General features: G+C 35.1%; 2 protein-coding genes across 3 annotated transcripts in view; one reads left to right on the top strand and one right to left on the bottom strand.

The window, feature by feature from the left end:
* Positions 1 to 3,043: 3,043 nt before the first annotated feature.
* On the top strand, positions 3,044 to 12,258 carry LOC125674613 (uncharacterized). Its single transcript, XM_056160269.1, has 6 exons — positions 3,044 to 3,671; positions 4,963 to 5,174; positions 5,618 to 5,920; positions 6,009 to 6,227; positions 8,840 to 9,002; positions 9,724 to 12,258. Exons 3-6 carry the CDS (start codon positions 5,633 to 5,635, stop codon positions 10,725 to 10,727), a joined length of 1,674 nt encoding a protein of 557 aa, XP_056016244.1. The 5' UTR covers positions 3,044 to 3,671; positions 4,963 to 5,174; positions 5,618 to 5,632; the 3' UTR covers positions 10,728 to 12,258.
* Positions 12,252 to 17,231, bottom strand: part of LOC125674617 (cytochrome P450 3A12-like) — a 26,326-nt gene continuing 21,346 nt past the window's right edge. For both annotated transcript variants that reach the window (XM_056160268.1, XM_048911860.2), the window contains exon 15: positions 12,252 to 17,231. In XM_056160268.1, the coding sequence (XP_056016243.1) occupies positions 17,229 to 17,231 (3 nt within the window). In that variant the 3' untranslated portion in view covers positions 12,252 to 17,228.

Here is a 17,231-nt window from a genome sequence, read left to right as displayed (position 1 = left end):
ATCTGCTTTTTCATCTAATGTACTAATCCATTAAATGCTATTCTTTTGACACGAACTATTTTAGTTACTTGCCATATTCAAGTTTCGTTTTATTTAAACATATCTAAATATTTATACTCAGAACCCCTTTGCACGAACAATTTAAGAAAGCATTTGGCAGCAAAGCATGATCACAACAAAAAGTAGAGAAATCTTATGGACGCAGGCGACAAATTTGATTGCATCTTCAGAACCATAAAGATGGAAACTTTTTCACTTACCGGCGCGAGCGGGATTCGAATCCGCACCGACAGAGGTGAGAGGCCGTGTGATTTTGAGCGCGATGCTCTAACCACTCGGCCACGGAGGCCCCCTGATGTTATATTTCTCAACTGATTCGTTACGCAAGAGCTTGTTCTGCATATGATCAGGGTTTAAATCGAGACAGGCTACAGACAAACAAGGTTATGTTACAGGAGTTTTTACCGTCTCGTTTGAAGTCTACATTTTTGTGGTCGTTATAACGATCTATTTGGCAGCACAATCTGGCACTGGGTTAAATGTTGCCTGGCCCGTTTCATAACGTTTTTCATACACTGATTTTGATTTAGGGTTACTGCGTTTACCAGATCGAGATAAAGGACTCACGCGACTGGTCAACAGGAAGTGCTTAATCCTTATAGTTATCCCACCTCTGGTATGTTCTGAGGTCTATGTTTTACCTATTCTTACTTTGTTTCCCTTATAGGAGTTATGAGATTGATCACTATTCATTATTTTTACCTTTTCATTTTCAATGTTTTAGTTTTGATATCTTTACAAATAATAATTAGGAATGCTCTGACGATGTAAACAATGTAAGTATGAATCTTGATAAATACAGTACATGTATTTCAACGGTTGAGAATGCCGATAAAATTAAAATATAATGTAAATATCAAATACCATAATCCAGCTGGACAGACCATTACTGGTGATGTTGATATAGTTGAAAATGAGGACATAAAAACACTTACTTTGAAAGATCCTAAATTCAGAAAACCCTGGTCTTTCAATTGGCGACAAAACTTCATCTTTCTTGTGAATTATGAGTCAATTTGCACCCACATGAAAAGTTACAACCTAATATAGCAGGGGCCAGTTTTGCACTATAGGTCCTGCCAACTTTTTTAAAACCTGGAAATGCCCCGTATTTTAAGTGATATTAAATGTGTAAAAATGTATACAATAATTTTATAATACATGTCAAATGTAGCTGAGTGCGTAATAAAAATGTTGAATTACAACATGTAGGTGTCACCACGATTCCTAGCATATAGATGGGTGCAAATACGAAACTAAGACACGTGATCAGTTGCTGAAGAAATTCCGGTGAAAACATGCATGGTCCAGCAAAAGGTCTGTAGCTCAGATGGAAGGTGGTTGGCCCCATATGATAGATATATTTTTGAGAAGGGAAGAAATGTTTCTTGATTGTGCACAGTGTCTAAATCCCCACGTTTGGTACTGTGGTGTTTGGGGGTGGTGCGAATTAGCCAAAATGAGAGAAAATCAAAGCAAAAAAGGGGCACCTACTCAAAGCATATTTTGTGCATCAGCACCAGTATGTATAGATCACATGTAATTTTGGGTCCTAATTTATTAACTACACCAATATGAAATACAAGTATTGACATAAATGAGAAATATGATTTTTCATTAGTCTGCAATAATCTGAATTTAATATATACCCCCTACCCACATGTTTCAGACCCCCCCCCCCCCAAAAAAAAAACCCTGTCCCCCGCCACCTAGGCGCGCGTATCTGAACTTTTATGGACATTGCTTTTGTTTGCAAAAATAATGACGACTTTGTTAGCACTTTTATCACTGCGGATCCTAGGTGCCCAGGCTCAAAGATTTGGGATAAGTTTTAGAACATGTGATGGGAAATCTATAAACATTTTGTCGTGCGCCTGGAAAGTGATAGGGATATACACTGTTTACACCCCCTAAAGGGTATTGGAATTATTCAGTCAGGAAAAGTAAACTTCTCGTCTTTTTGATCCTGAATAAAATGTTATATATATATATATATATATATATATATATATATATTACGAAACTACGACTGCTTTGTTTTAGCCTCGCACACTTATCATTTTGATGCGATAATAACGGAAGAAAACTTGGGTGAAACCAACATTATGGGTATATAGAAAATTAATTGTCATTTTAAAAAAATGGTAATTTTTTTCCACTTCTGCCCAGAGTTTAAAAAGCCCCCAAAACAATAAAGCTCTACAACATCGTACATGTAACATGAATCAATCGTGAACAGGTACATTCTACATGCGTGACATTTGATACATTACAAATTTACTACAGTTACATACACACAAATTTCTCTTTAATCAACAGTATAAAATGCAGAATATAGTATAATATACAGATTTGAATTTACGAATGAGTACATCTCATATCTTGATTGATTGTTTTGCTGTTTTCTGCCACACTCAGCAATTTTTCAGTTATCTGGTGGCGCCCAGTTTTTATTGATGGAAGAGAGAACCCAGATACATTGTACCTGGGAAGAGACCAACGACCTTCCGAAAGTAAATTGGGAAACTTTCTCACTTACTGGTACGAACGGGATTCGAACCCGCACCGTCCAGAGGTGAGAGGCCGCGTGATTTTGAGCGCGATGCTCTAACCACTCGACCACGGAGGCCCTCACATCTCATATAAAACTACATATAATAAAAAAATATCAAATTACGATAATCTGTTTAATTTATTACTACTATTCGGTTAAGGCTATAAATAATATGCTATATGTATATTTATAAAATTCAACGCTACATGCAATACAGATTCGTGTGAAAGGCGAAAATAGCGAACAGCGATCAATCTCATAATTCATATAAGCAATGCAAATCAGAGAGTTGGGAAAATACGGACCCCTGGATATACCAGAGGTGGGATCAGGTGCCTAGGGGGAGTAAGCATCACCTATCGACCGGTCACACCCGCTGTGAGCCATATATCGGAGTTAACCGTAGTCAAAATCAGTGTGCCAAGAACAGCCTAACAATCGGCATGAAACACGTCAGACAGCGTTTGACCCAATGCAAAAGGTGTCAATACACTGTATAGGTCGGCACGTGGTATCTAACTGACACATCATCACATACAACCTGACCTAATTTAAGGGATCGAATTGTTAACATGGTGCAGTTAATGTTTTTAATTAGACAATGTGACTAATGTTCTCTCTATGATTTACGTCTTGCTAAAATTGTCCGAGATAGATCTTCCCCTCAAAAAATACCGTCCGGATTAACGATACAATTTTCAATGCATTTTAACCTTTTGTAATAAATATGAAATACCCTGCATTCCAATGACGTCAGAAATCCCAAAGTCTTGCAGTTTTGGCCAGTACCAGGTATTCAAATATCCGACATTCCTATGACAACACATATTCCATAGTTCCCGAAGTCTGCAGTCTGAGCCAGGAGCTCTAATTTGATGCCACTACCCATACATGGTATGAGCAAGGGTCCGTATTTGCCGTTAAATTGATTAATCAATTTTGTATTTCATATAGGAGTTCTGAGATTAATCACTGTTCACTATCATCATTTGATCACTTCCAGATTTCTATTTCTAAAGACGAAAAATCTTATTTATTAAACACAGAAGGACAAACAGTAAGTATCTTTGCTAATTTTCTATCTATCTATCTATCTATTAAAATTTATAAAGCAACCTCCTCTTTCAAGGGGGGGGGGGGGAGGGGGGCTCCGTGACCGAGTGGTTAGAGCATCGCGCTCAAAATCACACGGCCTCTCACCTCTGTCGGCGCGGGTTCAAATCCCAGTTTACTTTTGGAAGGTCGGTGGTCTCTTCCCAGGTACATTGTAACTGGGTTCTCTCTTCCAGCAATAAATACTAGGCGCCACCAAATAACTGAAAAAATTGTTGAGTGTGGCGGAAAACATCAATCAATCCTCTTTCATGCCTCTCTGATTCCTTCTGATATCACAGCACTTGTGTAGGACCCACCTCTTTAATGCCTTTCTGATTCCATCTGAAGCCATACAAGACTCCATTTCATAATTTGAGGCTTGATGTGTGTATAACGAATTTGAAAGTCTTACATCATAATTAGAAATATTTAACACAAGTAGTTTAAGATGGAAATAAATAGACATGATCTGAGGCACGTTTGGATGCCTCACGTATCATTTAATAAAATTTAAAGTTCTACTGATACATATCATTCAATATTATTTAAATTTCTACCGAAACATATAATTTAGTATCATTCAAAGTTTTACTGACACGAATAACATTAATACCTGTATGAAGAGAAGATGACTCTTGGAATCAGCTTGTTAGCAATGTACTTTCGATTTGATGTTTTCTACCTGGATCGTTCAACAGGTATTTATCTAAAATTACAGTGGCTTCTGGGAAGATTAGAACAAAGGGAATAATATATCTTATCTTTCAACAAGGTGTATATGTGTAATAGGTTTTGTTGAGCATTCTCCATTATGTCTATAGCTTGTGGTATTTGAATGAAGTACCAATGAGATCTGTTTCTTTGTAAATAATGAATAATGAATAATGAATGATATAGGATCATGGAATGAAAGGCAGTGATTAGAGTACCAGGCCTACAGATAAAAAAGTATGACCGACCTTGACGAAGACTACTATCTTTGCTAATTGTGGGTCTCTGATGACCAAATTGATATTTACATCTACATTACATATAAAAACTGACACCATGGCCACTCAGACCTTTAAATTGAGTCTACATTGACCGACATTGAAGAAAGCTATAACTGTTACTTGCGGGTCTCTAATGATCCAAATTATATAAAAACTGACAGTATGGTAGTTCAGAAATTTCAGATAAAATTAGGAGAAATAACAGTTTAATTTCATTATCTTTGTATTTATTGATTTTCATCATGTTTATTCATATCCTAGGAAAATGATCTGGTAAACCATTGCTGAAGCTCTTCTCACATACTAACCAGATAAAGCTGGGAGAGGCTAACGAGGAAGTCGCCCATATCCAGCCTTACTTTACCGATATATACCACAGTAAAATTCGTCTCACCTGACTGATTGTCTAGTGCAGTAGACAGAAACGTACACAATGCGTCGAAAATATTTTCTTTATTCCTTTTAAAGAATAGGTAATGACAAAATCCATTTGTCTTGTAACAGTAAACATATTGTCAATCTATTAAACACACTGCGACACGCCGTGCCCGTCAGTAGTAGATAATTAGGAGGAATATAAGGTAAACTATTTGTTTCTGTATGACTGATTAACATTTTAGCATAGTATAACGATGCTAATTATAGGTTTGATAGTAATTGTATACAAGTATCAACACTTTCAACTGAATTATGAAATATATCACCGTACACTTAAAATATATAGAATTTCATAATAAATAAAAGTACATATATCATAGATTTTAGTTGTTTACTATTTATTACAATAGTTCAATCTTGTAAAGAAGTAGCTACTATAGTGAACCGGAAATGGTTTTTATCATTGGGTATCAACGTTTTCTACACGTACTAGAGTTATCAGTTAGTGAGGTATGGTTTACTATACATTTGTTTACAGGATTGAATTTACAAGATGGATGCATCTCCAAGGTCAAGGAGTTCCAGAGTATGTGTAGCAGCAATAGCACTAGGAGCAACCCGATTTGACTGCGCATTCTCTCTCAAACATGCATGGAAAAAAATGTTGTCACCTAAAAAACTATATGCTTTAACTTCCTTATCAGTTCTGTTGAATCCGGATAAGACACCAAAAGCTTTTGGACAAGAAGCAGATGAATCATACCTCAGTCTAACTGAAGATACGGTAGAAAAAGTCGAAAATCATTACTATTTTCCAGACTTCTTGAGGCAAATGTTTGAGGTACAGCCATATCATAACGAGTTTACAAATACGTGTACGTGGCGCGTGTCTAATACATGTATATCAAAACATTTTCCGAATATTTCAGAATTTCACGCCAGGGACCAAAATAGAGGACGTCAACGGAAAAGATGTTGATACTGATCTATTGCTGTACGAAACGCTGAAATTCGTTGTTGAGCAGATCATGTCTACCAACGGTTTTAAACATGCTGAAATAGGTATTCAAGATGTCGACTTTGTAATTGTACTACCAATTACTTGTAACAATGAAGTTACCAGGTTCGTGGAGACCATTGCTCTTAAGGTACGTCTCGTATACTTATAGGTTATAGACTTGGTATGGGAAAATATGACTACCGAGTTTTTTGGCGCGTAGACGGACCGAGCTTGCGAGGTCCGTTCGCGACAAATAACGAGGTCGTCATATTTCCCATACAAAGTCTATAACCTTTTTATTATACACTTTCAATTTCATTTAGAAACTAACAATAATTTTATTTTTTAACAATAACTTTATCGGTTTAACTGAGTAAAAGATGAAAAACACGAAAAATTTGAAAATTAACGGCGTAAAAATTTGATTGTGACGTAATGTTTGCGGGCCGGAATGTTTCCGGGCATATATCGTGTGATATATGCCCGCAAACTTTTAAAGAAAAAAGAAGTGATGAAATTGAAAGTATATAATAAATTAAGCTATTGTGTATAAGCGAATAAATAGTTTACAATTGATTAACTATGATTGTTTATCGCGTTCTATCAAGTTTTATATAGTAAAGATAACGAACAGTGATCAATCTCAAAACTCCTATAACGAATACAAAATTAAGATTTGGGCAAACATGGACCCCTTGATATACCAGAAGTGGGATTGGGTGTCTAGTATCATGCATGTTCTCTCGACCAGCCACACCCACTATGGGATAATCATCGTGATAGTCATCCACAGTCAAATTAGTGTATAACGAACGACCTAAGAATTGTTTTGAAACACGCCAGACAGCATTTGACCCAATGATAGGTTGTATTTACAAACTAGATGATTATAACGACCATATAATTTGCGAAATGCTAACTATAAAGGATACTGTTGAAACTCCTGTGGCATCAAAGTATTTTTCAGTGGTCTGCTTAATTAAAAAACTGATAATTTTTGCGTATCGAATCAGTTGAGAGACATAAACACCATATGCAGGTGATATTGTAGTGTTGTTGCATATATATGAGAAGTTGATGAGGGGGAAACTGAAAATCATCCCGTCTGTCATAATGTTGAGTTGTTAGTTTGCATCAAGATCAAGCATGTTCTCTCGACCAGCCACACCCACCATGGGATAATAATCGTGATAGTCATCCATAGATGCCGTTTGCATCTATGTTAGAAACAATATCTCAATACAGAGCAGATGTGGAGGACTCTGTATTTACATTTGCCAATGCACTTCCGTATATGACAGGACTAATGAAATTGACATTCAGTTTCTTGTAACATGAAGTTGGTCACGTGATCAGTATTTTGTTGCGTATGAATACAATCATCGCTTCAAAAGTCAGTTCCTGTACCTTCAGCTGGCTTCTTGCTTTTGCAGTGCAGTGGGGAATTTAAACCCACTCTTTATCACCACAAATTTAAAAGTAAAAATGGTGTGAGAAAAATTCCTAAATGGCTGAGTACTAGTATTTTGGCTAATACTTACCTCTTTCACATGTGCCCCCCCCTTCGTAAACTCTCGATCCGCCACCGCAATGCCATCATAACAGAAACAAACACATCAGGATATTTATACAGAGTTTATTTTGTAAAACAGACAATAATTCTATCAATTTATGAAATAGAAGCATTATACATACCGTTGAATTGTTCCATTTCAAACGATTTAAATTTATATACCGTCTGCAACTACATGTATGCATAAAGTGCAACTTCTACAACATGACGAATTCAGGAAATAAATTTGATATTGGAAGCGAAAAAATGGAGGCAGATTTATAAGCCTATTTTGTATGATTAAAATTAGCCTATTGCATCCTGACAACTGCCATTACGGCTGTGACCCGGCATGACGCTCGAAAAATTATATTCATGTCATGGTACCGGTGCGAGTCTCAAGTGAATAACAACTCTGTCAGTTCGTTTTCATTTGTCTTACACACATTGAAGGTAAATATAAGTTGCAAACCTACCTGCACTTCGTTTAAATCTGTCCTACTTTTCCGGAGCATCTCCTACAATGCTACAACTGCGAGTCCTAACGAAGAACATACCAATGTTTCCTTCCAAAAATCTAACTTAATCCATCACATCCTCCATCAATTTCTCTCAGATCCTTTGAATTTCTTTCGAAATCTGTGTTCAACAATTGCGTTTTCAAATCAGTAGGCTAGGCCAACAACAGTTTCTGCATTGCTGATGGCGACCGAATAGTATCACGGATGTAGCTTACTAAGCTATTCTTAGCTTCAATGCAGTTGCCTTTATGCTCTAAAATACCCTTATTTTACAATGCTTCGTCTTTGTTAAATCTTCTTAATCAAATATCTACATCCTATATTCTGTTAGATATTGTTCTTAATAATTTATTCGATAGAACTCTAACGAACTATATTTTTTGTTGTACGATCGTTATTTCGGTCATCTGCTACATAATCATGGAAGCTCGGTAAGAACGCAAATCAAAAATAGAAAATATAAATATAAGAAACAAAATATCATTTTTGAGTGTTATTGGGAATCAACATGAAGTCGGTTCGTGATCAAATCTACTATTCGGGCGTTATAGGATTTGATCACGTGACCAACTTCATGTCATATCCCAATAACATTCAAAATTGATGTTATTTCATAAGTGTAATACGTAGTGTAATGTAGTAATACAATGCTAATGTAATGCTCAGTTTAATGTGTCTTTTGAACAGGCTGGAATACAGAAGGATGGATTATCTATTGTGTCTAACGGGGTTGCAATATCACTTTTTGCTCAACATGCGGACGAAGATGAATGGGATCGTAGTTTTGAAAGGAGTTTTCAATGGACCACCCTTCAAGAAAAGAACATGTATCTTTCTGTAGATTTTGGGGGTAAAGACAATTCCTTATTCATTTATCTTGATTTGCATCATTACCTTGAATTGAATATCATTGTTGATGTATTCTTTATAAAACATGCTATGAACAAATTTCGTTTACGCTTTAGTTTTAACCGATATTCCCAATAGGTATTCATTAACCACATTTTCCAATCCATAGACATCTTTTTAATAAGACCTTAAACCCAATACCCCGTATCAAGAAAAAGAGCCATCACTGGAACGTCCCCGATCTGCACGTAAAGTAAAGACAAACACAATATTTAAACTATAGTTTGTCACAACATTGCATAAAAAATATACACTGTATCACCATACAATTACCTCGGTGTTCAAAGTGGTCGTTTAATGATTGAGATGTCGTGAATCTCAGTTACACTCGTATCCTGACCATGTCAAATATGAAAAACGACTGCTCATTCTCAGCATTTGGAATTAAGAGTTGTGGTAATGTAACCAATATGAACAGAATAGATTATTTCATAACGTCGGTTTGAGAACAGTATTCAAACTTGCCATACAATAACAAGGTCTCCAACATGTAGACTGTTTTCCTTATTATCTCATCTTTTTCAATACTTTCATTAATTACAAACGATAATAACACTACTTTTAATCAGTTTGATATAAATTAACGACTGATTCCTTCAATCACCTGTGCATAAGACAGAAAAACAGTGCTATACAGACATTTGATATCTTTTTATATTCAGAGGAACAAACCACCATCAATAAACATTTGAAATGGCGGGAAGGAATCGACCCTCTTTTTAAGAGCACCACATTTCCAGTGGGCAGCAATTCCATTCTCTCTGAGCTCCTTTCGTTCTTAATAGATGCTCTTGGCACAGACGTCATCGAGGAATTCAAACGAGATTTTCCAGAAGAATATAAATCCACCATCGATGAATTTGTGAGACACGTAATAAATGTTAGAAAGGTAACTATGATTCCACATTCTCTGAAATCCATTACTGAAAGGAAATGGAAGGAGAATATGTCAACAGTGCTGAAAAATAGGATCATGGACGGAAGTATTACGGAATCAAATTGCAAAATGAAAATGACGGAGGAAAGAATACATCGACTCTGTAAATCAACCCTCAAGAAAATCACGAAGACAATTGAAGACGTCACGAAACAAGAAGGAGTTGACAATGTAAAGAGACTATTTTGTTTCGGTGAACTTGCTAATTCTAAACGTTTCCAAGAATTTCTCAGGGAAAAAATGCTCAAATGTAGTATTTGTATTCCAAAAGATGCATCACTGGTTGCTTTGAAAGGGGGTGTTTATTATGGGCATGTAGATAATACACACAATGCAGTGGTTAAATCTACCTGTGAAATACTGGTTTGCAAAAAGATTGATTCCTCCAAACACCCCGTCGAAGGGAAAATGAATGAGGAAGTGTGTTATGGAAAAGTCGTCGTCACATTTTTGGAAAAGGGAGACATAATTCAACGAAAAGGATCAATAACAAAACGAATTAAACTTCCAAATCCTGGCGATGACAATGTACATTGTTTCATTTTGAGTTCAAGGCAGAAAATCGGTTCGATCGACTTACCGTTTCCAAGTCCACCGAACAAGCATTCCGTGTATGAGGAGACAGAGTTTATCATGAAATACGATTCTTCGGGTCTCTCTTTAGAAGCCCATCATGTCTACAAGAGTCAGTCCTTCAAAGTGTCGTTGTTTGATGCAGACTATTTTTGAATGCCTCTTATATATAAATATATACACAGTGTAACAAATGTATTTATGGTATTTGTGGCATATATTTGAAATGCATCCAGGATGTTACTTATAATCGCGTGAACATTTCGTTACATTCTCATAAGAAATTTATGGTTTCAGTCATCGTTCTTGTCCGGGAACATTTTGCATGTGATATATCCGATTGATTACTGAAAATTATTGTATGAGAGGTGAAGAAAATGAACAGTGATCAATCGCATAACTCCTATAAGTAATACAAAATAGATAGTTGGGCAAACACGGACCCCTGGATGCACCAGAGGTAGGATCAGGTGTCTAGGAGGAGTAAGCATCCCTTGTCGACCGGTCACCTCCGCCGTGAGCCCTATATCCTGATCAGGTAAACGGAGCCATCCTTAGTCAAAATCAGTGATTCTGTCTTCTCTTCAAGTAATAACAAAAATGATAGGAAGTCGCTCATAACTGGTTTTTTTTTTACCAACATAGCTGTGATTTCTTTTGTATAGCCACATGAATTGTTCCGTATTTGGAGATATCTTATGCTGATGATTAATTTCGATGTGGCACATTCCCTGCCCCAGAATATACCCTTCACCTGCTTTTGTTTCATTTCGAGTTTTCTATGCAATTTCCTTGAATGTTTATTAGTTGACAGAAATGACATCAATTAAATTCCACCAATCACTGTGAATTTGGTAACTTGGATGTAGTTTAGGGAAGTTGTTCAGTCGGACACCTCCACCCGCCTGACCACGCTATCCATAATGTGAGGCTGTCCTTAAAATACCCATCACCATTCCATCGTTTACAAGATTGTGATGGGGAATTTGATAGAAGTGTGATAAATGAGATTGTAGTATTCAACCTGTGAAAAGTCAACTAAAGTCTATGGTCATCATATGAAGGTCTCTGTTTTTAAAGACTTTCTTTTTTGTTCCTCAATATGAAAAATCTATGTGTTGCGATAAATTATCGCTTCAGCTTATCATTTGGCAATATTAGATTAATAAGCTGTTTTATTAAATGTACCTTACTATTAAATATTTTCCATTTGACACGAAGTATTGTAGTTATTTGCCGTTATTTGTTTTTCATTTTGTTTAAGTCATACATGTATAATCTAAATATCTATGTGTTCCGATAAATTATCGCTTCAACTTACCATTAGTCAATATTAGATTAATAAGCTGTTTTATTAAATGTACCTTACCATTAAATAATGTCCATTTGACACGAAGTATTGTAGTTATTTGCCGTGATTTGTTTTTCATTTGGTTTAAATCACACATGTATAATCTAAATATTTTGGCACGGAACCTCTTTGCACATGCAATTCCCGAAGGCATTTTGCAGCAATGTATGATCACACACACACAAAAAAAAAAAAAACCCCAAGAAAACTATTTGACACAAGGGTCAAATTCGGCCTCAACGTCTTTTCAAATGTAGATGAGATACTTAGAAGGTTAACGGTTAACTTGTAAGACATATTCGCAAAACATACAAATAACAAACACAGAATTGAAATTTAGTTGTTTTATTTAAAATTTCACTAGTTATAATGTTGACGATAAAGGAATGTATATTTTTTAAACTTACACAATTCAAAGATTTACATAGGAAGAAAAACGTAGACAAAAACCGAACATTTGCTGTTCGAAAAAGCAGTTGGAATTGTATTACCAAAGTTCTTTTATATTACAGTTGTGATAAAGAACCTTACCAACAATGTTGTTACAAGCTTTGTCAGTTGAAATGAAGACATATTCCTCATATAACCTATACAAGGTGAAGATAACGAACATTGATCAATCTCATAACTCCTACAAACATCCCCTGTCGACCGGTCACACCCGCCGTGAACCCTATATGCTGTTCAGGTAAACGGAGTTATCCGCAGTCAAAATCAGTGTGCCAGGAACGGCTTAACAATCGGTATGAAACACCTAAAATAAATATCTAATTCTTTTATCACTTCAGGTTTACTACGCACAAAAAATAGATGAGACGCATTTTCGATTCGACGTGTCTAATACGTGATTTTCATATTCTTCTTATTCTTGTCATAAATTCTTACAAGGTATCAATTTAGCCCTTAGTCTGGCACAATCTTGACAGATTTTTTTCAAGAGTAACAGGGCCATAATATATGATATCGTCCACCTGATTCCACATCTAGTATATTCAATGGTCTGTATTTGCCCAACTCCTAGTTTTGTATTCTTTATGGGAGGTACAAGATTGGTCACAGTTCGTTATCTTCATCGTTTTATCAAAATGCAAATGTTCCCAAGTTCTGTTGATTCATTTTTTTAAAAAAAACATCTATGCTATTACGCATGTGGTTAGAGTTGATCACATTTAACATAATGTACAGGAAAGAAAGTTTTGTCCAGATTAGCAAGGCCATGCTAATCATATTGGTATTGAGATATTTCCATGTTTTGTCATTTCAATTTGGGTAAATTCAAAATGGGGTAAGCTTGGGCCATGATAGAGAATCAAGTTTTAAAGAATATTAAAACAATATTCTAATACCACAAAACCTGAACAAGAACAACACGAAGATGACTAGATGAGTGATGCGTCCATGATTAATGAATGAAATAAAGTAATCTCACACAGAATCCATTTTTATGAATGTCATATCAGTGATTATTGAAAGGTGAAGATAACGAACAGTGATCAATCTCATAAATCCTACAAGCAATAATAGACTATTCAATTCACTTATATTTCTTTTGAAATTGACACTGCTTTCATCATGCAATAAATTCATATTTGCTGCAAACTAGTTCGATCCGGTTTTCTGGTAACACCTGTCTGCAAAATCGTTACCAAATATGGAGTGTCATCAAGGTCAAAGGGTGCATTGGCTGTTTGGGGTAACAAATGGGTCAACAATATGATATTTTAGATTTTAATTCTAGTTTAGATCTAAAATAACATAAAAATATAAATATAAATATAAACAATATAATGGCATTCTTTGTTGTTTCATTGGGTGATGAAGGTAGCAATCATTGCAGAAATTTTGCATAATCTGCTTACATGGATTATGCATTTTTATTCAATGCTAACTACCTTCATGACCCGATGAAACAAGAATTTTTTTTATATTGTTTAATTAACCTTATGATCATGAAAACATGCACGGTGGGGCGCAAGTCTCTCGACCCACCTTCTGTCTAAATCATCTTTTTGAGTAGCTAAGCTACTGAGCTAAAACTCTCAAAATAGGGGAAGTGTGTGATCCGAATACAGCTGTTTATTGTATATCATATAGTAAAATAGGTGTATAACATGAAAGTGTGTGATCCGAATACAGCTGTTTATTATATATCATATAGTAAAATAGGTGTATAATATGAAAGTGTGTGATCCGAATACAGCTGTTTATTGTATATCATATAGTAAAATAGGCGTATAACATGAAAGTGTGTGATCCGAAGACAGCTGTTTATTATATATCATATAGTAAAATAGGTGTATAACATGAAAGTGTTTGATCCGAATACAGCTGTTTATTATATATCATATAATAAAATAGGTGTATAACATGAAAGTGTGTGATCCGAATACAGCTGTTTATTGTATATAATATAGTAAAATAGGTGTATAACATGGAAGTGTGTGATCCGAATACAGCTGTTTATTGTATATAATATAGTAAAATAGGTGTATAACATGAAAGTGTTTGATCCGAATACAGCTGTTTATTATATATCATATAATAAAATAGGTGTATAACATGAAAGTGTGTGATCCGAATACAGCTGTTTATTGTATATAATATAGTAAAATAGGTGTATAACATGGAAGTGTGTGATCCGAATACAGCTGTTTATTGTATATAATATAGTAAAATAGGTGTATAACATGAAGTATTCGACTCTTCATTTAGTATTACTTATAGAAGTTATGTAATTGATCACTTCACCTTTTATTTTCATTTTGATTAGGAGCACGTATTACTCCATTTAACTTATCAAGATAAAGGGCTTACGGTAGGTGCAACCGGTCAACAGGGGATCCTTACTTTTCCTAGGCATCTGACCCCACCTCTAATATGTCCAGAGGTCCGTGCTTGTCCTATTTCTAATTTTGTATTCTTTATAGGAGTTATGAGATTGATCACTGTATGTTATCTCCACCTTTCAGGAGATGGATTACTGCTCACTATTTTCACTTTTTAATTTCATCAAAATTTATTTTGAAAAAGTAAATATAACGAACAGTGATCAATCTCATAACAGCTATAAGGAATACAAAATCAAGTGTTGGGCATACGTGGATCCTCAGACATACCAGAGGTATCAAACACAGGTGCCTAGAAAGAATAAACATCCTCTGTTAACCGGTTATAACCACCTTTAGCCCTGTATTAATGCGTAAATAACGGCCTAATAATTGGTATGAAACACGTCAGACAACATGTGACCCATTGGCAAGTTGTATTGGTAAACTATATCATTATACTAACGATAGAATTCGCGAAATGCTGACTTTAATGAAGACCGTTGAAACCCTCTGTAACATCAACTTTTTTCTCAGTAGCCTGCCTTGATGTAAAAACTGATTATTCGCAGAACAAACTCTTGTATATCGAATCTGAATAACATTTGTATCAATTAAATGTAGAACTGCTACTTCATAATTATTTAGCTTTTACAGGACGATTCTTGAAATTATTACATTAAAGACATATCACTCTCATTTTTGTGTTTTAAAGTACATGCAAAGAAGGAGTCAGTACAATGAAAAAATAAATCGAAGGGAGAAAGATGAAAGCAAATATATATTTGCGTAACAGTGCGAATACATGTTGAATGCATGTGTATACATCTGAAAACTATCTTGATTACGTAGTTTGTATATTGTATATTTCATATTGGAGTCCTGTGAATTATACTTATATAGTGGTATAATATATAATTGTTTAGCTAATGAAAAATAAATAGATCAACGGAAGGAAAGAACAGAGGTTGTTAGCGGAAAAAAGAAAGTTCCTTAACGGAAAGGAAATGTAAAATTAATTAGTGCGGGTAAAGAACATTTATTACTGAAAAAAGTGGAAAAAAGCAGTGAAAAAGAAGAAAGTTCATTACCGGAAAGAAAAAATAAAGTTGATTAGCTAAGTGTAAGGTGAAGATAGCGAACAGTGATCAATCTGATAACTCCTATAAACAATACAAAATAGATAGTTGGGCAAACACGGACCCCTGGACACACCAGAGGTGGGATCAGGTGCCTAGGAGGAGTAAGCATCCCCTGTTGACCGGTCACACCCGCCGTGAGCCCTATATCCTGATCAGGTAAACGGAGTTATCCGCAGTTAAAATCAGTGTGCCAAGAACGGCTTAACAATCGGTGTGAAACACGTCAGACAGCATTGAACCTAATGCGAGGTTGTATTGACGAACTAGATCGTTATTACGACCATAGAATTTGCAAAATGCTGGCTTCAATCGAGACGGTTGAAACCCCTGTAGCATCTACTTGTTTGTCAGCAGCTTACCTTGATTTAAAAACTGACTATACCCAGAACAAGCTCTTGCATATCGAATCAGTTGAGATATATAAACACCATATACAGATGATAATGGAATATTGCTACACAAATATAGGAAGTTGACGATGGAGAAGCTGAAATCCCCCCGTTTGTCATACAGTTGAGTTTTCAGTTTGCCGTTAATGTCTACTTTCAATAAAATATCTAAGTATGAAGCAGAAGTGGACGACTCTGTGGTGTCCTTTATTTCGAGCTCACAGGGATATATCAAATGGACATATGAATGAAAGCTATCATTGTTAATAGAGAAAACGTCATCTATAAGTGATATAGAAAGTTAATTAGAAGAAAAAGTAAATTGATAACCAGACACTAAGCATAAATATTTTATGTGCAAGTTGATAACGATGTGATAGTGCTGATAGATAATAACTTTAAGAATGCATTTATAAACGTATTCATTATATATTATATACTTACGAGAAAAGATATGTTAAAAGTTCAAGCTTTGAATGAAAATAGTTCCAAAAATGAAATATAGCATCGATCAAACCGACACCGGATAAAAAACATTCAAAAATAAACTTTAATATAATATTTTAGTATTTACTATAATAGGTAGAATAAATATGAATTTGCAAACGTAATGTATTCAATACATTGATATGATGTTTTAGTATAAAGGTTAAAATCGAACCTGAATTTACTAACTAATGGTATACCTATGTATTTTCTATATCATATTTCCAGTACAATTAACATATACTTAAAATACTCTTTTATGAAAACAGTAAACAGAAAATTGACTCGAAGAGAAAAGAGTCAAGCATTTTACAACACGATCTGTCACATTTACATTATATCACTCGCATATCTACAGAGAGGGGTACTTGAGTCAATTTCCGTAGTTCTAATGTTAAATTCGGTTGGTTTCAGGATATCTCCGTGTATGTACGTGTATTTCAATGGCCATGTTGTCTTCAGGTTTA

This window comes from Ostrea edulis, chromosome 3 (genome assembly GCF_947568905.1).
Source record: "Ostrea edulis chromosome 3, xbOstEdul1.1, whole genome shotgun sequence".
NCBI classification, from domain to species: Eukaryota; Metazoa; Mollusca; class Bivalvia; order Ostreida; family Ostreidae; genus Ostrea; species Ostrea edulis.
This window is presented reverse-complemented; position numbering and strand designations above follow the sequence as displayed.

Bases quoted from the DNA above. Each gene is read 5' to 3' on its own strand.
- LOC125674613 (XM_056160269.1), top strand. From the start codon at position 5,633: ATGGATGCATCTCCAAGGTCAAGGAGTTCCAGAGTATGTGTAGCAGCA. The intron at 6,228-8,839 runs GTACGTCTCGTA...TCTTTTGAACAG, and splicing joins TGGAGACCATTGCTCTTAAG to GCTGGAATACAGAAGGATGG. The intron at 9,003-9,723 runs GTAAAGACAATT...TTTTATATTCAG, and splicing joins TCTTTCTGTAGATTTTGGGG to AGGAACAAACCACCATCAAT.